We start from the raw sequence: 23,847 nt of genomic DNA, 5'->3' as shown, positions 1-23,847 counted from the left end.
TATGTATTAACTGTATTTTTGGTCATACAACTTATGAAGGAAGTAACTCAACTGACGTGGCTTCGATTATCGTACTTCAAGGATTATACAAACTGGTTAGATTTAGCTATGTTTGTAACGGTGTGGATTTTCATCTCTCCTTACATGTTTGAAACAGATTTGTACAGCATGAAAACGCAATGGACCGCTGGAGTTGTAGGCTTACTTCTGTGTTACATCAATTTTACGATGTCTCTTCGTATTTTCGGTGGGTTTGGCTTGTATGTGACAATGTACGTCGAAGTGCTTTTCACTCTCCTCAAAGTGATGTCTACCTTTGTTATTGGCCTAACGGGCTTCTCCTTGGCGTTTTATATTCTACTCCAGGAGCAGGTGAGCTTGGATAAAAACTGTTTACCAATCTGTTCTATAGTTGATTGCATGCTGCAGAAACTCTCCGTTGTAAAGAAGTAGAATTTTCTTAGTACTTTTCAAACTCATTAATTATTCATCAAGTTTAAACAAAGGTAATCATGACTGTGACGGTGTTTGGATATACAATCTTAGTTAGCATAGATTTTTAAGATTTTATATCTCCGTTTTCTCCTTTATATTAGTTTCAATAGAGAAGATATATCAAACACTCAAGACCATGTTTGACCACTTTCCAAACACCCCGAAAATCGTCAAAAATACTCCGCTACGTTTCGTATTTTTAACTCTCTTCTCAGTGTTTGGAAATGTGGTCAAACACGGTCTTTTGTGTTTGATGTACAACCATCTCTTTCTTCTCTCTTCTCTGTTATTTATATAAAACTGAATTATAGTTTAATACCCAAAATCTTTCTTTTATTGCTGGGATCCATCTTAAAAATACGAACATCCCAGGTCATTGGGATGGTGCTATTTCTAGGATTTTTATTTTTAGACTGTGCTTGTTTCAAACAATCAATGAAACTTTTCCTCGTAGGGAAATTTCACAAGTTTCTGGTTGGCTTTAGCAAAGATTCATATGATGATGGTTGGTGAATTGGATTACACGGGCGTACTGGTGGAGAACGTTGTGAACAACTTCACAGTACCAGGAACAGATGTCCCGTATGTTCCTCTGCCAGCACTCACGTTCTGTCTGTTTTTTGTATTCGTCGTCATGGTGTCTGTAGTGCTTGTCAACTTGTTGGTACGTGCATTTCTTGCTAAGGACGAGTAAATGCATATCTAGGGATCGGCATAGCATATTTTGAAATCAAATAAACATATGAAACCGGCCGCTAAGCCAGGGAGGGGGTGGGAGGGAGGGGATACTCTACAAATTCCTATACGGGGAAAGCTCCGCCTTAAGGTCAAACCCCCCACCCTTTTGGGTACCATTTTGGCAGAAATAGGTGTCCCTTTCTTATACCTATAATTGAAAAGGTACTTCTTTCACATACTTTCACAACTGGCCCGTATTATAAATAAATCGCCAAAAAGGAAGTCCCCGTAGAGGCCATTATAGGAAGTGCCCCCCCCCCCCCCCCGGCCCCAGCCCGATCAATTTTGGGAAATGAAAATAAATGAAAGAAGTTAAAGAATCTGAAAAAGGATATGATTAACACCGATATATTAACTCCAACGCCCTCATGACAAATCCAGACCAATTTCTTTTATCGTTGCTTACAAAAGCTCGACCTTTTGAAAACATCTTAAAAGAAAAAAAAAAACCAAGAGAAGGTACTAATATGACTCAGTACTGTCAAATTGGGTCAATTAATGAGAAGTTAGAGTACTTAATTAAGAGAGGAAGCCACATCAGCCTTAGCTGGATAATGAATATAAATTTTGTATCATTTTTAAAGATTACCGGCTTTTTTAGATCAAATACACAACTGCATTAGATTCCGAGTATTGAATTGTTGAAATAAATGGCCGCTGATCTCTATCGCCGAGAGGATCCGAGGACGGTTGGACGTCGACGGGAAAGCCCATGATGGCATCGACCAGTCGAGTAAATACGACTTATTATCAATTCAAAACTGTCGTGTTATTAACTTGGATGCTTTACAAAATGATTCTAGGTTGGTCTGGCAGTTGGTGACATCGAGGCCATCAGGAAGACAGCAAGTCTGCGAGCTTTGATAGACCAAGTTTTACTTGTTGACCACATCTTGAAATCTTACCCAAAGTTTATTCTACGACGCATATACAAAAGTTCTTTGGAAATAAAACCGAATCAAAATAGTTTCCTTAAAAGGTACGTATTTAATTTGAGTTTGGCTAATACTTGCAGGATTTTCTCTGAGGCAACTAGTAAATTAAGTATTAAGTTGGATTGTCACGACTACCCGATTTCTGAGTAAATCGCTTCTGAATTGCAGAATGACGCCTATTACTTCGCCGATTGATATCATTTTATTTCTCATCATATTTTATTTTGTTTAATTTTATCTATTTGAACAGCCTTTTGTTTTCAATTATTGAATCACAGTTAAATTATAGCCTACGTTCGATATTTCAACATTGTATCGAGGCTTTCCGCCAAACGTCTATATTCAATTTGGTCTTTGGTAGATAGTCTTGGAGTCATGGTAAAATCTTTGATCTATACGGACATTGTTTTTGAGCCTCAATATGCATGGTTGCCTTGACGTCACGAGAAAAAGCTCTTTTCCCCAGAATTAGTGTCTATTTCAAGCCGGCATGCGCAGCTGAGTTATAATTATCATGAACGGTCCAGGGGGAAACTCTCTTGTCAATCTCACTGATCAAATGCAGCTCAATTTGATTTGGATAATTTGTCACTGCTATAGGCCTAGACAAGGAGGCGCTTTGGCCGTGGTGGTGCACTCGACTCCGAATCGAGCGGTTAGGGTTCGAGCGCTGGCTGGGGACATGGTGTTGTGTTCTTGAGCGAGACACTTTCCTCTCACAGTGCCCCTCTCCACCCAGGTGTATAAATGGGCACCGTCGAATTTTAATGCTGGGGGTAACCTTGCGATTGACTAGCATCCCATCCAGGAGGAGTAGAAATACCCCTAGTCGCTTCATGCTACAGAAACCGGGATAAGCTCGGGCCTGATGGGTCACCTAGCTAGCTCGTTTGAGGATTTTACCTTACCTACCTATAGGCCTGGACAGAGTTAATGTTTTAACAAGGAGAATTTTTTTCCCTATTAAAAAATTTATTCCTGTATTTCCACTAAGCCCTTTGTGAAATCTTCATATGGTAATCTTTTAATTCCTGTTTGGCTTAATTATTTTAACCGTTTTTGCCTCCAAAGAGTTGCCTTTGCTGGTAATGATCTAAGTGATTGGGATTTTATGGATAAGCTGCTGAATCGCGGATCTGGTGCGAGTGACACAGAGGACTGGTGTCAGGAGATGACACAGATACGAGATGAAAGACAAGAAGAGAACTTTCAGAAACTCCAGGCCACTGTAGAAGCACAAGGAAAACTTCTTCAGGCTATGGCTGAGAAACTTAAAATTACAGTGTAGAACATAGAACATAGTGATTTGCTGCATCGTGCGAGTGTCGATATTTAGTGCGCACGAGTAAAGCAAGGGGCTTGACCGTAATGTAATTATGTAATTATTTAATTTAATTTAATTTAATTTAATTTAATTTAATTCAATGTATAAAGTAATAATAATATGGCAGATTCCCTCTGCCATCATTTACTATGGCGCCGTCCAGTGTTCATCCTGGTATAGAAGTGATAGGGGCATCTAACTGGTTCGCTTTTTGTCGCCGGTTTTCTTATTTTGTAGTACCCTTTGCAACTCAAATAATTCATACAAGGGATGTGTGAGATATGACTTTTCTGTTTGTCTTTCATGTACTTGATTCGTAATTTAGCAAACTAAGATCAAACACTCTGGTTAGTTTTTTGATGAGATATACAATGATTGTAGGGCATCGGCACAGGCGGACATGGTTTGATATCATCTATGACATATCTACTGTCAGTATATTGTTCAGTGTTTAGCTAACGTTAGAAACTACAAGTGTCAGCATGTGATTGGTTTCAGCACACTGATTTTACAATATTGTCTTTACTTCATCATTATGTTACTTAGAACGGAGCACTAAATACAATACGATTTTTTTCTTGACAACTGAATGGCGTAGTGTGTGTTAATTGGTACTTCTATTTTGAATTCGGTCACGCGCGTTTCTTAGAATTGGTAAAACTGATTTTGAATTCAATAAATTATGACCGTGGTAATTCCCTTGTTGTACATTATACGATCAGAAAAAATGATTTAGGGCTTTATTACGTACTATTTGAAAAGGATTCACCAGGGTGTTTTAGATAGTGACGACTTTGTTTAACAGCTATGGGCTTGCCCCAGTATATATAAATTCTGTCAATAAATAATAGCCTTTTGCTGATATTTTCTGTTTGTTTTCTTTGTGCTTATATAATAATAATAATAATAATAATAATAATAATAATAATAATAATAATAATAATAATGACTTTATTTAAGTGTCCATGTATTTAGCACTAATGTACTAATTGGGGACACTGTAAATAAATAAACAAATATTTCAAATATAACATAAACTATTAAGAATCCCAACTGGTGGGAGGCTGACCAGTTGGCTATTTACACAACGCGGCCGAGGAGTTGAACTCGGGGCTACCGAGAACAAATCCAGATAGCGGTAGGGCGGAGGATTTGAACCAGGGACCTCCAGGGACCTCTATACAGGTCGTCTTTTCACTAGACCGAGTCACCTTTTCCTATTTGTTGCTTATACTGTATTGTTAACTTGGGCTAAGTAGCCGGTTTAATGGCGGTTCTGTTCAACTCGTGGGAAATTGGTAGAATAATCTATTAATATCAAGATGTGAAGTGGTACTCCCGGGGTACTCCCATATAAAAAGGATGGGGTGCTCGGCAGAAATTTTGAAAAGAACCCTAAGATCCTGTTTTGTTGGCGTGGCTTGAATTCTTTCCACCCATAAGATGCTCTGAGAGGTGCCACTGAATTCTAAAACAACACATTATCTCCTGCATATTTGTTTTGGCTCAATACCCTAAAAGGTACCGCAAAAGCTCCCCCTGTGGATCTTTTGAGGCTGAACACCCTAAGAGATACCATAATCGCTTTTTACGATAAGCACCCTTCCCTTTTATATGTGAGTCCTCCCCGGGTGGTACTCTCTTTTCAAAGTGGTGTTTAAATACTGCTTCTCTCAGTCGCTTTAGCAGCGCTATGCATGGAGTATATTGGAACTCTCCCCATTTTTCTTCTACCCCTTTCCGCTCTTCTTGCTCACCTGGTGGTGGAAGTTCTCGTCAAAGGTAAAATTGTATCAACCGAGCAATGGATCTACATTCACGCGGTCAGCGTGTCGGACTCACAATCCAGCGGTTCCGGGTTCAAATCCCACTCTGACCACTACGTAGATTTGTTTCTCGGTAGCCCCGAGTTCAAATCCTCGGCCACGCTTGTAAATAGCCAGCTGGTTTGCCTCCGGCCAGTTGGGATTCTTAGCAATGTTAGGGTCATGTTGAATTATTTGTTTTAGTTGTTTGTTCGACTCCACTAGCACTTGTGTGTGCTATAACACTGCCGAGGGTAAATTAATGTTATATTTTTTATTCCTCTCAGATCCGCCACGTATTGGCTTAGCGTTGCACTTGCGACTGCCAACAGTGGCCAATATCACTAGATGAAAATAAAAAGGTGGTTAAGTCTAAAAAAGGGTTTATGACGTGGGAAGGTAAGTGAAACACTCGAGCAAATTGAACACCAACTTGAAGTTGCAAATTGACTGACCCGATAGATTTTGAAAGCTGACGTTAACGTTTCGAGCGTTACCTCATTGCTTGATTGATAATCACTGTTCAATATCGATGATGTGCCGTTTCTAAGTTGACTCAGGTTAGCGAATAGGGGGTGGTGAATGGTACTTAAAAAACTCTGGGTCTCACAAAATTTTAGTCGAATTTCACGGGTCTCGTAGTCTCGTTTTTTTAGCGGCTATGTGCGTCTCGCAGTCTCGATTTTTATTCGAAGCTCTCTCAGAGTCTCGACTTTTTCCAAGGTTAAGGTTTCGATTCGTTTGTCTGTTTTAATAAATTTTATTTCGGACGAGTGAGCTAGCGAATAAGGCTGAAATAACTATTTTGTCGGCACCAGATACAACAAGGGCCTGGGTTCCAGGCTGGGGCATCATGGGTAGGGATGTAGGGGTATATAAGACCGGGTATAACACCTGGTTGTCCTCTAGGCTTCAGAACCAACCGCGTTCTTTCGTTTCGCTCAAGTTTTTCTTTGTTTAGTTCTTTCTTTTCTAGGTACCATGCATCCAGTCTGGTAGGATCGAGTGTTCTAATTTCATTTTTGTAAAGCCTTCGTAGGATGGGCTTCTAATCGCTTGGAGCTTGAGCCTTGGTTCCTACCCAGATTTCCTGCACATTTTTTCGCTACAGGGGTTTTTTCAGTCTGGCAGGTTTTTTCTGGCCTCCGTTCAAACCGCATTTGCTTTGTTAGCGGTTGCTCAACTCTACTAGTTTTTTAAGACTTTTGTTCGTTTTCTTCTCGTAGTTTTGCACTGTAGGTTTATATTGTCTTTTATTTACATTGTACGTCGGAGTTGATGTTCACCAGCCTAACTTGCAGCCTGACTGGCTCAAAGCTTGAGAGCTTATGAGGGGACGTAGGCCAAGATGGCCTGTTTATATTATAGGTTAACGTAATGTCCGAGTTGATGTTCCCCAACCTAACTGGCAGCCTAACTGGCACAAAGCTTGTAATGAGAGCTTATTTGGAGAAGTAGGCCAAGATGGCCTATTTATCTTATAGTCAAATGTAATGACGGAGCTGATGTCCCCCAGCCTAACTGGTACCAAGAGTGACTGCTTATTCCGAGAAGTAGGCCATATATTTTGTGTATTAAGAGCCTACTGGCTCTAGCAAATGACTTGTACGTGTGGAGATAGCTTTACCCTTGGTTGCTTTTCAAGGATTTGTCATGTAAATTGTAAACTGTTTGTGTTATGTAGTGTTCGGGTTGGTTCTCGCCAGGCCCTCCCAAAATAAACTTATTTGGTCCAGCGATGCTGTGTTGTTATTTGTTGTAGAGTGGAGACAAAATATGACGTCTTCTCATCACTTGATATTGAATTTCAATAAAGCAACTTAATCCTAACTTCTGCCAAATTGTCTGAATTCCACAAAAAGCTACAAAACTTACCGCAACGTCATTTTGGCCCCCAAAAACAGTTATTTTGTTCTAGGATATCCTAACGTGGTGTGTTATAGTCGAATTTCCAGTTCCAGCTTGTTCGCAAAGGCTGGCTAAAAGGCTAAAAGGGGAATCAAGAAGCCACACACAACCCACGATAGCTCATGATGAAACCCACGAAGTCGAAGAACTTATCTGTTGTCCCCTGTGGAACTGTGTAAAGGCACAAGTATTTACGACAAAAGGCTCCTTTGTAAGACTTCTGTACAAGCTCATTCTCGCTCATTCTTATAGCTCTCAGCTAAATCTGGGGCTCGAATTTTAAGAGTCTGAGCCCCTCGCACTCGCACTCAAAATACTTTGAAGTCTCGGTCTCGCAATCTAAAAGGTCAATATGTCTCGGGCTCGCAAAGAAAAGCTCTGGTCTCGCCGTCTCGCAAAGTCTCGCATTAACCATTTACCACCCTTCGAATAGAAGGGTAAAATGAAACAAATCAAAACATTACGTAAGAAGGATTAATATATCATTTCTTTATATTTGTTCCCGTGAGCCTCGTAGGAAGTTAGAATTTCAATAAAGATCGAAATTAGTATAATATTGCTCATGTTGATTCACCTGCTTACAGCAGTGATAACAATTCATCAATGTTAATATTATTACCACCTACTACACTACTGTAAATGTAAAACGCTTACGTAAATGCGTGATTTCTAGAACTGCGTAGCGGTTAAAATGCAGTGAGACTGGCTTATCAAGTCTGGCTTCCTCATTTTGTGTCTTATTCTAGAGCAATCGTTGCGCGACTAATTCTGACCTCACATTATTTGCATCATCACTATGGTGATTAAAATTATAATATAGCTCTTGTCACGCCAAAAGCCGACCGTTAAAGCAGGGATCATTTGCAATGAAGTGAACGTTGACTTCTTCTTGATTGCCGTCGCAATGAGCAACCTAATGTCTTTGTATCGCTCCAGTGGTGTCAACGATGGAAAAGGTTTGAAGGCTTGTTCTTGTTTTCTCTTTATAATTACTGGTCCACTAATTGAGAACGCTTTCATATTAAATAAACGCGCTTTATTGTAAACATATAGGTTAACACCGTCTACATATTAACAACATAACGGCGAATTTGAAAACCCGTAAAGGGCTCGGTTTCTAAATGGCAGTGTTTCACAACGCTCGTGTTATAAGAGGTTATAAATGACTAGAGTCCTTACAATTTTAAGACGCAGAAAATTCCCTCCGTGAAGCTTGAGCATGTCGTTGACGATTTGTATTTGTAAGGCATCTAACTTCTACGTCACGGATAAACCGACCTTTTACGATTCTGAAGGGTTGTTTGTAGTGTTCGGCTCTGCAGCTATGTAACGAATTTTATTAACCTGGGCCTCTTCATTGGCAAAATGTACACCGATGTTTGAGAAGTAATATAAATTGATTTGAGACAAAATCTCTTTCGTGGCGTCGATATTGATTGCTCAAATAACTTAACGCGATGCTAATGTATTCACAGTCATGATTACAAAACGTCAGCTTATGCGCTGTCAGCGGAAAAAAAACTTGAATAAAAATGAAGAAAAGGCAAGGCTGAGGCCCTTTGTTGAGGTAATGTTCTAGTTTTACTGGTTTCCCACGCTGAATACCTAGACACTTGAATAGAGCTTTTCAATCAGTCAGTCAGTCAGTCAAGCAGCCAGCCAGTCAGTCAGTCAGTCAGTCAGTCAGTCAGCCAGTCAGCCAGCCAGCCAGCCAGCTACCCAGCCTGCCAGTCAGCCAGCCAGTCAGTCAGTCAGTCAGCCAGCCAGCCAAACTGTGACGTAGCTCCTTTAACGTTAGTCAAGCAACGTCAATTGCCACGTGCGATTTATCGGCCATCGTGCTGAAAAATTTGCAATGTCAGTGTAAATAAAATGAGTATATTACACAGTAGACAGTATCATTGATTGGCATTAAGGAAAGATGGCGGACGTTCCATTATCCCAACATGCCTTAGTGTTGTTGCTTCTCCAGCTCTGACAACCAATGACAATGAAGAGTTTTGTGAAGGTCAACGTCTATAACTGCACACTACAAGCAGCCTTGTTATCTATAAAAAGAGTGTATCTAACTATGAATTAGAAATAATATTACATCAAAATTCATTTTCAAACCACCAGTGCCATGCCCAGAGTAAGAATACTAAAATGTCGAAACACATAATGGCTGTCACATGTTATTCAGCAAAAAGTTGTTTTATTGAACCTGGATTGTTTTCACTTGTCTCGATACGACGTCACCTTTTTTCCGGAAAAAAATCTCATTGAACTAACGATGCTCAGCAGCATTACTGTTAGCTACGGAATCACATTGAAGCTACAGAGACTTTTCATGACTTATATATGGACTGCCACAGTTCAGCTGACATACGGTATTAACTTAAAGTACATATAATTATGCATTTTAATATCAACCCTATTTTATAGGCGATTTGTTGGACTGCCCTAAAACTAGCATGGAAGAAGAAATTGTTTCTCCAAACTTTACGTAATCACTTACTTTTAATGTATTTTAATAAGGATATGTATTTATTCTGTACTGGATTTTATTTTTTATTATGTATTACTTTTTTTGCTATCAAATTGTTAGCGAAAAAAAAAATGAACGATGTACATTGAGTACCAAGCCGTAAGTAAAGTCTTGTTGTCTCCAGATAGCCCCAGTTTGTCGTCTAGAGGTACACAGAGAAGCAACATATCTCTGACCAAAGTTGGGCCATGGACTGATAATGACTCGTTGGAACTCATCTCCAACCCAGGAAGTGGCAAACGATCGCGAAAGATAATTCCCACGCCACCAATTGAAAAGGAAATCCAGGCATATAAACCAGCTGCAGTCGAAAATGGCTTACTGTACTTCGCTAACGACAGCTTTTCAGGCGTGCAAAACGTGAACGTTTTAGATACGGAAGGACTGTCCGCCCTTCATCGAGCTGTCCTGGTTGACGATGTTACCACAGTTGTTTTTCTGTTGGATAATGATGCAGACATTAACCGTATGGGCAACGGTGGATTTACACCTCTTCACTCAGCCGTAAAGTATGTTCATGGTTAAAAGTACCACCTCGCTAATCACAACACTTTTTGAATATAGATCCTTTTGTTCCATTCAGGGTCACGAAAAATGATTGTAAAAGTCACTGCATCATACATGACGTTGCCAGTTCATGAAAAGCTGGATAATAACGAACATAATATAATTTTTGTGTGATTACAATATTTTTACAGGTTTGAAAGAGTTGAGATTGTTAAACTTCTGCTTCAAAGGGGAGCCAATCCATTGGTCCAAAATGATAACCACTGTACACCACTTCACTTAGCTGCACGGAGGGGACATACGGAGATATGCAGTCTTCTGTTAAAAGATTCCAGAGTCCAGGTGAATTCTTTATACCAAGGACATTTTTCGCCGTTCCACATGGCCTGTTTGAACGGAAGTAGAGAGGTGTGTGAGTTGTTTCTTAAAAGTGGTGCCGACATAACTCTCAAGTCGACAACTGGCATTACTCCTCTTCAAACAGCAGCCTGGAAAGGTCATGAAGAAACATGTCAACTTCTGATCGAAACAGGTAATTCTTTTAAAATTATTATATAGAGCAGTTTTCATTTGATTGCCAAAAATTAACTGGGTTTGATTCAACTACGCTGTATGATTGGCTTAAAAAATTCTCGCTACGTACATTTTCATCCAGTCAGATTGAAGTAAAACCAAAATCAATTGTGATTGCACTCGCACTCGTTTTCCCGCGCTTTGCGTCAGCGACATGTTATTAATTTGAGTTTCGATTGGCTCACAGGCCAGATCGATTACTTTGGTTTTGGCTTTAAGACACTCAATTGAAATCCACTCTAGCTGTATTTAGTAGGGCTGAGGGATTGGTGCTAATTGATTCTGGACTTTTTTTCAACAAGTATCTTTCTGACTCAAGGAGTCAATTAGTTTTTTTGTGATATTTTTAATCTTAGCAGCAATAGTGTATTTTTGTATCATTGGAGAAATTCCGTGTTAAGGAAATAAAATGGTTGTCTTTCTGTCTGAATCTGTCTGTATGTCAAGAAAAATGATACATAACCCGCCTTGCCTACACCAACAGTACAAAACGTCACCTAACGTAACTTGATATGATAAATGATATGCCATCTTATGGTCTTTTATTAACAATGCCTTTTTATCGAGGTAAATAATTCTTATAATAAGTGACTTATACACATGTATTGACTGGCCAAATCTCGAATGAAAAGCTGATTCATAAATAAATCTAGTAAATATGATTGCTATTTTCTTCCCATAAGCTTCCAAACGGTTAACTTCTTTAAGCGACTTTGTCAACGGACGAGACAGGGAAGGTTCAACACCTCTTCAAGTAGCTTGCATGGGCGGTCACGAAGGAGTTGTCGACTTGCTGTTACGGCACGGCGCGGACATGGAAGCCATTGACTGGGTGGCATGTAAATCGCCACTTCATTTAGCAGCTAAGCACGGTCACTTGACGTTGGTCGAACTTCTTGTCCTGTATGGAGCTGTCATTGACAGCAGGGATGGGAGCCTAAGGACGCCATTGCATAGGTGGGTAAAGAATTCCTGTTTGTTATCCAGTTTTATAGGCTTGGATGTTCGATGATCCAACTGAGTAAATGTAGTCCCAATATAATTTTTGTTTTGCTTGATTTTGGTTTTCAATTTGTTTCACTGAGTATTGACAGAGTTACTCCTTTTAAACGTCATGGAAATAATGCCATCTTATTCTCAGACGCGGGTTTCGAATCAGGGATTAGAGGGAAACTAACACGGCAATTTGTCGCATTTTTGGTCGACACAGAGCCGCAGGTGTCAGCGTACGCTTATCCTTTTACAAAACAATTTCGGCAAAACTGCTCCCGAAAAACAACGTGGGAATAACAGTGGTTGGGCAGAATGTATTTATAATTTCTTGTTTGCACACTTTTAAATGGGGTACGTGCGCCGGAAAGATTGATTAAATTGATATTTTGTCTGCTGCACAGAAAAAAACCATCCGCTTTTCAGTGGACATTTTTAAAGAGGCGCTATCAATCGCTTTCAAACACCCCCTTGTTTGATAGTGTTTTGAATTGATAAATGATTGTGATCGATACCTTCTCCAGTGCTGCAGCACTCAATCACAGCCGAATAGTCCAGCTTCTTTTGGAGAATGGAGCTGATCCGGAAGCCAAAGACATGTTAGCCATGACGCCATTCCTGATGGCAGTGACTCTGGGAAGAAGCCAAAGTGCGAAGGTTTTATTGGACCACGGAGTAGAGATAACAGCAACTGACTCTTCACTGAATAGTTCTCTTCATTTGGCCATTTCGTACCGCAGGGCAGAAATGGTGAAAATGCTACTAGAAAGAGGCAAAGATGAACTGTTATCATTGAAAGACAAAAACTTGAGCACCGTGCTACACTTGGCAGCTGGACTGGAGGATTCAACGGTATTTTCTTTCCGACGTCATATTGGTTTCAGCATTAGCTAGCATTTCTGTCATTACAAAATATGTTGATTTTCAAACTAAAATCAGTGTTAGATAAAATTTATAGCATGCAGTTTTCTAGTAAGTTAGGACACAATATTTGGGAAAAAAGTTATGTAAAATCAATACTGTATTCACACAATTCTGGTCTTAAACATTAGAGTAACTTTACTTTATATGAGTCGTATCTACAGAATACGAAACTAAGACTACTTTGAAGACTGTTTCAATTAGAGTTCAGGCTACGTCAAATTGTAGGCCGTCATTACAAAATTGAATACTTCACGAGACGCATGCTTAAAGTGGGGAGCATGAAGTACATCCCCTAATAATAAGCTCAATAATAGGCTGTAATCCTGTCTGGAAATACCATCGTACCTGATAACGGCTCTATAAATTTGCTTTCTTTTGAGCAATGTGATTCGTCTACCAACATATTTCTTTATAATTTGTAAAAACATGAAGGGGTGAAATGTAAACAAACAATGTAATAATGTCACCCAACAATTTTTTAACATGTGCAAAAAAGTGGTGAAATGTTCTTGTGTCTTTACAGATCGAAAACCAAAGTCCGAAAGAAGGGTGTCCTTCTCTCAGTTCTCTTTCGAATATACGAAACATCTTTTTCCCAATGTAGGGCTTCTCTCTTTGACTTCCTTTTTGGGAAAGGTACAGCAAAAATATTTTCGCAGTTTGTTGCATCAGGCGCCAACGTTGTCATAATCATTATAACTATTTATATTTCTAATCATTTTAATTTCTTTTCTTTAGATTTTAGAAATTCTGCTACAGGAGAAATGTGAGTTAAACGAGCGCGATGGAAACGAGAACACTCCTATTCATATAGCAGCCACCAATGGCTCGTTAGATTGCTTGAAGGTTCTTTCCAGGTTCCCTTGCTTTTCATTTCTGTTGGACGAACGAGATGAATATGGAATGACGGCTCTTCATATGGCTGCCAGTAACAAACACGCGTGAGTAGCACCACCAATGTGACAGAGTCAGTCCGACAATCTGTGCATGTAAATGTAAATGACAAAGTAGTTAAGACCGCTAGATGGAAGGTGACATCTTCAAGTAATAGTAATTGGACCGAGTGGGGTACAATTCAGGAAGAAATCGCGCCCGCACTTTCAAGAAATTACGAGCGCGATTCCTCCCTGAATTGTGCGACATGAGGTCCAATTACTAATTGATCGTACGTATCTTTTACAGATTTCGGAATTTAAAAGGTCTTTTGAGAACTTCTTTTGAGCGAAAGTGTCTGTAGCGCTTTTCATAAGTTTTGAGAACTGTAGGAAACACCTCGAAGGAAGCCGTTAAAGCGCGTGTAATCGGCGTGTGAATCACGTGGGTATCCAATTACAAAAAGTTCAAATTGGATACCTGTAATTGGATACTCACGTGATTGCGCGCTGATTACGCGTCAAACAGACGCGTGGAGAATCAATCACCATCGGGAAGTTTGTTATAGATATGATTACTATGGTTGTAGTTTGATGGGTTCTGGCTTCCACTTCAATCTCGGACTTTTGAGGGTACGCATAAGGAGAGATTAAGTTGGGTGACAGAAACACCTAATAAAGCTTTTAACTGACCGCCAAATGGTGTTTAACAAATAATTGTTAACGAATCTCTTACAAATTCCTACTGCTTTCGCTTAGCTTATTAAAAGAAAGAAAACGGGTTCACGGAAACGTAATTTCTTAACAAACGTACTGGATTATTCATGTCATTCTACTTATTTTAATTTCAGCAACACCTGCGACTTCTTACTTTCCAAGGGCTCTGACGTGACAAATGCGGATGCGAACGGTTGTACAGCCCTCCATTTGGCAGTTAAGGCTGGTTCACTAAAAACCGTGGAAGTTCTGCTTGGTTGTCTTTTACAGAGTACACTGGAACAGAAAGACACGGGTGATAACACGCCACTTCACGTAGCGTGCAGGCACAATCGTCTTGATGTTCTCAAGTTCTTGCTGGACAAGGGAGCTGACGTAACGGCCAGAAATAATAGAAACATGACTTGCCTAGATGTCGCCATTGAATGGGAAGTAGGCGAGGTGGCCAAGACACTCATAAGGCATGAAAGGTATGCCAGATATGAAATATTAACTGAAGGGACTTCATGGGCTTAAACAGCTATTAACTAAGAGATGAAGAAAGTTTTACTGTCCACCTCTCGTATCCGAGTAAACGATAAGGAAAAATACGAAAACGAGATGAGGAAATGCACATGCGAGAATGACTGGACACAGCTAAACCTCGTTGGAATTCAGTTATTTTAAACTGAAACCCATTTCCCTTGGATTTACCCATTTTTTCAGCCATTTACTGATGAAGTATCTATTGTTTCCCTTGGCCTAAATTCAGCCCGTTCATCTCCCTCCCTCCTCGCTCTTCGGCCCGGCACAATTCCATTAAGACCTAGTTCAATGGCACAATGTCTTTGCTGGTTGAATGTCACCATGCTACATGTGACTATAGTAATGTTATTCTCTTAGATGGGAAGAAGTACTGAAGTGCTCACTTAGCGATGGGGTTTGGCCAATGCAGAAATTGATAGAAAAACTTCCGGATGTCGCAGAAATTGTTCTTGATCAGTGCATTAGCTACAGTCCTCTCCCCCCGTCACACGAAGACTTTTCTGTCACATTTAACTTAATTCCATTGGATCCAGACGTGAATGCCGAGTTCGATAGGTGCTTTGGCCCCGCGTGTATGGCGACGTATCGGCGGGAAAAGCTGCTGAATCACCAAGTTACTCAAGCATTGCTGCGATGGAAATGGATGATTTTGGGGAAGTTCGTCAACATCTTCAATACCTTAGTATTTGCAGTTTTTGTCGTTTTTTTCACCAGTCTCGTGGTCATGGAAAGGGAGACGGTTGATTTCTCATTCAATTCTTTGGAAAACATCACAAGTGCTGAGGAGAAAAGTTCATCAACCTTTACTATGACAGTTCCTTACGTATTAGCGATATTCTTGCTTATGCAACTCATCAAGGAAGGAGCTCAAGTAGCGTGGCTGCGGCTGTCGTACTTTAAGGATCTCACAAACCTGCTGGATCTGGCTATGTTTGGATTGGTGTGGGTTTTCATCCTTCCTCTTATGAGTGAAACAGATTTGTACAGCATGAAAACGCAATGGATCGCTGGAGTTGTAGGCTTGCTTCTGTGTTACATCAATTTAACCTTATCTCTTCGTCGCTTTGGTGGACTTGGCGTGTATGTGACAATGTACGTAGAAGTACTGTTCACATTTCTCAAAGTGATTTCTACCTTTCTTATCACCTTGATTGGCTATTCTGTGGTGTTTTATATCCTGCTTAAGCAACAGGTAAGTGGGCGAAAATATCTCATCGTAATCAGGCATATAGATGTAGTGAAGTTGGCATGCACTTCAGAATACCAGTTCAATTCTCAGAACAACGTTTTGGGACGAAATGACTTAAAATGGGGCACGGGAGAATAGATTTTGTTAACAAGAGGGTATAGCATATTCTGAAAATGTATTGATAACAGACCAACAACAACAACAAACCAGCATCTCCAAATTCCAATTGGACAAGGATAGAGGACACACATGAAAACTAGCTAAGGCTGCTGTGGCGTCCTCTCCAAATATTGTAAGCTATTTATTTATTTATTTATTTATCAAGTTATATTTGTGATGATAAATATAACTTTCTCCTTTTAGGGTAATTTCTTGGACTTCTGGTTCGCTCTAGCGAAGACGTCTGTGATGATGGTCGGTGAATTAGATTACACAGACATATTGGTTGAAAACATTGTGAATAACCACACAGTACCAGGAACTGGGATCCCGTATGTTCCGTTGCCAACAGTGACGTTCATTCTGTTCCTCCTGTTCGTATTGACGGTGTCTGTTGTGCTGGTCAACTTGCTGGTAAGTGCATTCTTCATAGTGGGAATCCAACTGACCTAGAATAAATGGCGATCAATTCCGAGACAACGAGCACCGAAGGCGCAAGCCCCGTGGGATGTCCCCCTAGGAAATGTTTTGAATTTTAACTCCCGGGATCTCTGCGTCATTCTGAAAAATCTGATTGATCTCTGTAAAAAACGGTGCAAACCGGTATGGATCCGCGCCTGTTAATGGCACCTCCCATATGCTAATCGGTTTAGAAACTAAAATGATCAAAGCGATTTAGCTCTCAAGAAAGTTTTTGGGCTACATTGAAAGGCAAATCGGTGGGTAAGCAATCGTAATGACAACTAAACCGCCCGAGCACATTTGAGGAAGTGACGTTTCAAAGGCTTTATTATATATCAATTAGTCATAGCAGAACGCTCGCCAGCTTGTATAAACCACGTACAGTGACTGAAATGCATGCTCCAAGCAGACAAATTTTAGTAACCGCCCTTTATGGAATCACAGTGGTTTTCTGCAGTTTTTGTTAATCAAAATTATGTCACAAAAAGGGAAAATCTCTGCAACCTCTGGACAATTTTGGTACTAATGCTCTCATATGTTTTTCTAAAGTTGTTCTAAAACTGCAAATCGGATTTCCTTTGCAATCCTTTCACTCGAAAAAGACGAATTAGTTGGAAATAACTATAATCGTGTCATCATAATGTGTGGCATTTCATAATTGCTGTAATTGATCACAGGTTGGTCTGGCGGTTGGTGACATCGAAGCCATCCAAAGGACAGCAAGTCTGCGAGCTCTGATAGACCAAGTATTACTTGTTGATCACATCATGAAATCTTACCCAAGGTATATTCTTAGACGCATACATAAGAGCTCGTTGGAAATAAAGCCAAACCGGAATAGTTTCTTGAAAAGGTGGGTATTATCCTGTCACCGGTACAATGACTTGATGATTAGAAATTTGCGTTTCGCCTCTTCTTTCCTGACCATTTTTTATCAGATGGCAACCTAAATTTCCCTACTCGCTTCTCTTTGATGGTGCCTGACTTTGCCAACTTAGCTGACTCAAAGCCTCTCCTGAGGGTCCTGCAGACAATCAAGCTTTATTCTGAACTGGTTTTAGCGAATCAAATGCTATCAATTTATGTTACCTCGTGGATCCACAGTTAACTACTTTGACAACGTATCGACGAAATTCATTAACAGGACAAACGCATGAAAAACTGACATCAATTTGTTTCTATTATAACAAACTGCTAAATAGACCAATTTTGATATACTAAAATTCAGCCTAACACAATAGACCTCAGCACGAGGCTCTCGTATAGTTATTCCCCAATAGCCTCGTACTGAGGTCTATTGTTTAAGGCTGAATTTTAATATTTCGAAATTGGTCTATTGTCCGCTCTTGCTCTTCGCGTTAACATCGCATAAATTATAAATTCATGTGTCTATCCGCTCACGGACAATGAAAATCAGCCAATGAGCGCGCAGGAATTTCTGCAGTTATTGTGAAAATAATACTTTACTCGCTAGAAAGATTTGTATATCGCGTTCTTTAACTTGATGTAATATGTTTGAAATATTGATTTGGTCAAGCGTGTGAGTCTGAGTAGGAGAACAAATGTTCATAGAGCGGGAAAAGCAAAATTCAGATGCAATTTAATCATCCTTGCATCTGCGTCGACAATGACGTTTAATTTTTTTTACAAGGTTCTTGAAGAATCAAAAAGGTTTCTTTCTATATAATGGAGATCAGTAAGAACCATTGGATCAATTACAGTCGAACCTCCGGTTGCGACCAACTCTCGTAAGCGACCACCTCTACTCAGCGACCAGTTTTCCAAAATACCAAAAGTTTCTAAGTCAAATCACTATATTTGGAACCTCTTGTAGGCGACCAGCTCTTGTAAGCGACCGCGACCACTTTTAGAGCTAAAAGTTTGAATTTTTCTTTTGTTTTTAACCTCCCGTAAACGACCACTTAACAGATAATAGAGCGGAAACTGGATAAAAAGGTGTTTTTTACGATAACTGCAGAAATTCTCGCGCGCTCATTGGCTAATTTTTATTGTCAATAAGCGGACAGACACATGAATTTATAATTTATGCGATGCGTCAGCGAGCGAGGGCGGACAATTTGACAAGTTGTTATCGTAAAAAACAAATTGACGTCAGTTTTTAATGCTTCTGTCCTGTTATTGACAATGAATTTCGTCATAACATTGTCATAGTAGTCTGCGGATCCACAGCTACTTTGACAATGTTATGAACAAATTCATGATCAATAACAGGACAGACCAGGAGCCATAATCGGGGACGGAGACCGTAAGTCTTGGGATCCGCGCGCACCCATGATATGGGACAATTTTTCTATTTTTAGAACAAATTGCGCCATCCTGACGTCATATATCCGCGCGGATCCACGCACATGTCGGGGGTTCTCGTGTGGATGTTGTCACGTTGCATGATCAAATGGTGAGAGTTGAGAGATTCTCTTGCGTATCTTTCACAGCGATGGCAGGGAATAAGACAGGGACTAAGAACCAGGGCGCTTATATGTAGTTTTATGCTCTGAGCCAACGGAAAAGGTGGGTTTTTCAGGGTCGAAAACAAGACTTCAATCTCGCGCTGGGAATGAATAATAAGATCTGCTCGCGCTAGTTGTAAGCTTACGCGTATGTTTTTGTGTTTGTTCTGACTTAAGAATATAGCAAGAAAACTCTCTACTCTGGTATCGAGTTAATTTGTGAGTTTCTCGGACAATGGTTAATCATAACCAAAACCTGTTTTGATGGTTTCTTATTGTTTCTGCTTGTTTGGTGAGTTTGCAAAAGTTTTTGAAAGGAAAGTCTGACGCGTACAATTAGCTCATTTGCATAGTGCGGCTCGTGCACTTTCAAGTCCGAGTCGTTGTTTTCAATTGTCAACAAATCTTGACAAAGATTTCTTTCGTTATCTTTTCTGCTGAGATGCTGCAACAAATTTCACGAACGCAAAAAAGGCTACTAACATCATGTGTGTTTCTTCAACATAAGCATAGTGAAGTTTTACACTGCGAAAATGGAAATAGACAAGGAGTTTGATAACTCGATCAACAAAATCGAAATGGTTATTCGAAGTTGATTAAAGAAAGCGTCATCGTAACTTTGCTGATTATTTCTGCTTTATTCGCATATTTTCAGCTTAGCTTTTAATATGTTCTCAAACATTTATCAAGCTTAAACATATTTAAAAACTATAGAGTTATTGTTTGAGTTCGATGTACGCTTTCACACGAAAGTGCGGCGGAAGTACAATTTGTCATATTTACTGACTGTACAAAACACGCATCGGCGAGCGCTCTCATTCATCAACAACAGAGAATTTACTGGATTTTTACACGAATAAAACTGAGCGGTATCTACGGACGTAAAGTTATTGGGCCTTAATGAAACATCAAGCGTTGCTTACAATTCAGGCGAAACTCAAACTAGCAATTATTTTGTTTTACTTTTCGGTCGCGATAGACTGGCAAATTCCTCGGAAGCGTGTGGCAAGAGGAGCTAGGAAACTATGAGGTCCTGAAGCTCTGCTATATCTAAATATATCGAGCTAGTTTTTTGTTGTGTAATGGAAAAGCTGTTAATCTTTAACATATGTGAAATTTAAAGTGGAGTAATGTACAGCTCATGTAAAAGAAGCATCCATCAGAACACAACTTGGTCAGCGATATATATCTAAGCTTAAAGCGGAACATACCCAAATTCGACACTGTCTTACTTCACTCAAACTGGAGCAGCTTACGACGAAAATACTTAAGCAAAATTCCAACTGACGTAAACGCGTTGAGTTGTGGGCCAAAAACATAAAAAATATCGGGAATTTCGGACGCCATTTCCCCCGCGCGACATCCGCAAAAATCCTCGCAGCATGTACGCGCGTGTGACGCAGGCGATGGCGCAATTTGTTCTAAAAATAGAATTATTGTCCCATATCATGGGGACAACCCCAATACTAGAAATGGCGCGCGCTTACGGTCTCCGTCCCCCATTATAGCTCCTGGACAGACCCATGAAAAACTGACGTCAATTTGTTAAGTAACATTGTCGCGTTCCTGGATAGTACAGGGGACGGAAATGTCTTGATCGGAAGAATCGAATTTTTTCTCGAAATTAACTATTCCAATGAATAAAGCATTTAAAACATAGTTACCATATGCTAATGAGGCAAAATTTTGACCCAGTATGGTCTAAGCTCTCGTCAGCGACCACCTCCCGTGAACGACCACCTAGGCTTGACATTTTGGGTGGTCGCTTACGTGAGGTTCAACTGTACTTTGATTTTGTCAAGAAAACGTCCTTTTTTACAGAAACATTATCCTGTTCTGATTATTTGACCTTTTTTCTCAATTACCAAGGGTTGCCATGGCTGGTACTGATCTCACGGATCGGGAATTCATAGATATGCTTCTGAATCAAAAATCTGCTACGAACACAGCAGAAGAGTGGTTTCAATTTGAACAGATGCGAGAAGAGAGACACGACGAAAGCATTCGAAAACTTCAAGCCACTGTAGAAGCACAGGGCAAACTTCTTCAGGCCATGGCGGATAGGTTGAAAATTACAGATTAAAGTGAACTGATACTATTGCCAGTTTTACAGGGCCGTGGCTAGTGGCAGGCAAATCGTGGCACTTGCCTCAGTCATTTTATTTTTCGTTTTTTTTTTTTTGTTTATAATCATCATAAACACCCTAAACACGTCCTCCTATGTAGCGAATTTCACACTAGACATGATCTTTTATTGGACGGTCCCAGTTTCGTGAGCACAAAAGCATTAATCAGGTGACTGAATACAGTGATTTAAACTGTAAATGATATTTACATGTACCGTTCTGCACAACATTTTCAGCAAGAATTCAAGAAAAGGCCCATGGAGGCTAGCTACATGTAGCCCTGCTGAAATAGATTAGGCTCCGCCACGAATTGTAAGTCATATCGTGGAGTCGTAATTCGTTATGCGTTATATTATGTAGATCGTTTTCATGTCAAGTGACCAGCGGTCGCCATATTGTTGTACTACGCCGTTTAGCAGTTATTGTAATGGCACTTAGTTTTTTCAGAACTCGTAACTTTCGATATGAACTTTATCAATTGAAATAAAGACACCTTATTTATTTATCGATGAAGTGAATTTAAGCGAGAAGTCCGAAAAATGGTCCTCCATGTCTCCATGCTAATTAGCTCTCGCAAAGGTCGTTTGTTACCGCACTCTTTTCACATTTCAGCCGAGTACAAGATTTTAACTTGTCTCATTGGGTAGTAATTTTGCTGCCGAGAAAAGAGTGAGTTTAAACGGAAAGAGTAGTTTAACTAAGCTGTGCATGGTTTGATAGCCATTTTATCTGAGATTTCACCCAGTTGGCGATTTTCGAACAGTTTGTGTCATTGGATGCCCTGAATATCCACCTTACAAGAAACGTTTTCTATTAATTTTGGACATCTTTGAGATGGCTCTCACTTGGCAATGCAAACTAGTTAGCATTATAACAATTTGATTTATACAACAAAAGCAGTGAGTCTATCAAAACAAGGTCACCTCCAGCCTCATTCAAAGGCCAGGTCACTGAGACTCGGACAATTGCAAAATGGTCTATTTAACAATGAAAGAAAACAAAAACCAAAATTTCAGTTTTATAGTCATAGCTGGAAAATATATGGTAACGCTAAATGGCTTTGAAATAGGCTTTATATAATAGTCGATCATGAATTCAAAAATGTTATGTCGAAATAAGTCTGATTACTATAATACCGTGAACCTCTGTATTTTAATCTGTATACATAGCCTTACGACTTCTTTTCTTGCTCTTGCTTATGTGTTACGTATTATGTTATGTTTCAAAGCAACAGAAGATGAAGGGTAACAAAGCAAATCTCCCATAAGGGCCTCATTCTCAAGACCCCTATTCTCTTATATCTTATCTCGGGCAGTTTATTTAAAATAAGGAATCTAGAATTCTGTTTTAACTGGCCTAATTACTCAGATATCTCCTTTTTATACTTGTAAATATATTTAATTCCCTATTTTATTTTATTTTGATCATCTGTGTATTGAATTTGCGTAAATAAATAAATACATAAATAAATAAATAAATTAAATAAATTACTGTCGGTTCTGAAAATCCCAAGAGAGTTAAAGGGGAGGCAATTCTAGCTCTGTGACGCAGATGTTTCTCAGATGGACAGCCCAAGTTGTTTTTACACACATTTTCATGCTCCTCGAAACCATCTACGGAACGCCTGCGGTAACCTCATCGGCTTACGATCTGGTACTGTGTCTAAAAATGACTTGAGACAGATTTTCTTGGGAATAAGTCCTATAAAGAGTGTTTTCGCTCACGTGGGCAGCAGCCATGCAAATTAATTGGAACAAAGAAAAGAGATGAACTCCCACAGGATTGGTTTGGTACACCAATTTGGCCGCCGTTTCATTGTTTTGGGACACCAATATCGGTGCCACGACATCCTTTAAAAACCCTCCTTAGGGGATAAACTCTCTTACCCTCCGAAAGTCATTTTCTCTCTTCCAAAATAGAAATATAACAAAGTGATCTTACAGCGACAGTGATTCATTATTATAATTTTCTTAACGTTTCAGCTGCACTTAACCGTATTAACGGTATTTAACTGTTTACCGAGCGTAGAAGACTGATAAATTAATTGCCAGCTAACTATGAAACGCTCTTCATCGTTTTTCTTTTCAAAAACCTTCAGTGACTCAATAGAAATGCAACACTTTCTCGATTCAGATCATCACCCACTCTAAACTTGCACATTCAAATGCAAATTGAAAGCCGATTGAGTTTAACGTGGACTGGCTAGATTGTTGACACATATTTTGATTGGAAAATTAGTTTCTTTAAATAGAGAAACCAGCTGGACATTGTAACTGGTGGCCAGATGGGTTTTGTCAGTCAGAACAATGGGTGCTAAAACTTATCATTTGTCGTAAATTTGATAATAAAGAACTGCAAAAGGACAGAAATGAATCGAAGTTGGTTCATGACGAGCCTTCGTGAAACAAGGTTGGGAGTAAATGCTGGGTCAGTTAGACTAACCTGTTGGGATATGTTGGAAAAACTCACTGCATGTCACAACAACAAGGTGATGATTTGAAAAACAACACGTTTGGTTACTGTTCTGATATTTAAAAAAAAGCACGTGGAACAGTCTAACATGGAGTACCACGTTTTCCTGATTTTTGATCAACTATTTTCTA

General features: G+C 39.6%; 2 protein-coding genes across 2 annotated transcripts in view; both read left to right on the top strand.

Moving 5' to 3' along the window:
• Positions 1-4,354, top strand: part of LOC110063337 (uncharacterized) — a 13,338-nt gene extending 8,984 nt beyond the window's left edge. The window contains exons 8-11 of the mRNA XM_020770315.2: positions 1-372; positions 950-1,159; positions 2,037-2,212; positions 3,240-4,354. The exon at positions 1-372 is cut by the window's left edge and continues 457 nt beyond it. Coding sequence (XP_020625974.2) covers positions 1-372; positions 950-1,159; positions 2,037-2,212; positions 3,240-3,456 — 975 coding nt within the window. The 3' untranslated portion in view covers positions 3,457-4,354. The remainder of the gene's footprint in view (positions 373-949; positions 1,160-2,036; positions 2,213-3,239) is intronic.
• Positions 4,355-7,829: 3,475 nt separating this feature from the next.
• On the top strand, positions 7,830-21,751 carry LOC110063348 (transient receptor potential cation channel subfamily A member 1-like). The gene is made up of 11 exons (XM_020770326.2): positions 7,830-8,161; positions 9,857-10,241; positions 10,431-10,771; positions 11,496-11,769; positions 12,327-12,654; positions 13,465-13,667; positions 14,450-14,785; positions 15,198-16,032; positions 16,393-16,602; positions 17,328-17,503; positions 20,988-21,751. The coding sequence occupies exons 1-11, from the start codon at positions 8,110-8,112 to the stop codon at positions 21,199-21,201; spliced, it is 3,354 nt and encodes a 1,117-aa protein (XP_020625985.2). The 5' UTR covers positions 7,830-8,109; the 3' UTR covers positions 21,202-21,751.
• Positions 21,752-23,847: the final 2,096 nt, after the last annotated feature.

This window comes from Orbicella faveolata, unplaced genomic scaffold (assembly GCF_042242905.1).
Source record: "Orbicella faveolata isolate gen_17 unplaced genomic scaffold, um_ofav_v1 contig_12, whole genome shotgun sequence".
Taxonomy (NCBI): domain Eukaryota; kingdom Metazoa; phylum Cnidaria; class Anthozoa; order Scleractinia; family Merulinidae; genus Orbicella; species Orbicella faveolata.
This window is presented reverse-complemented; position numbering and strand designations above follow the sequence as displayed.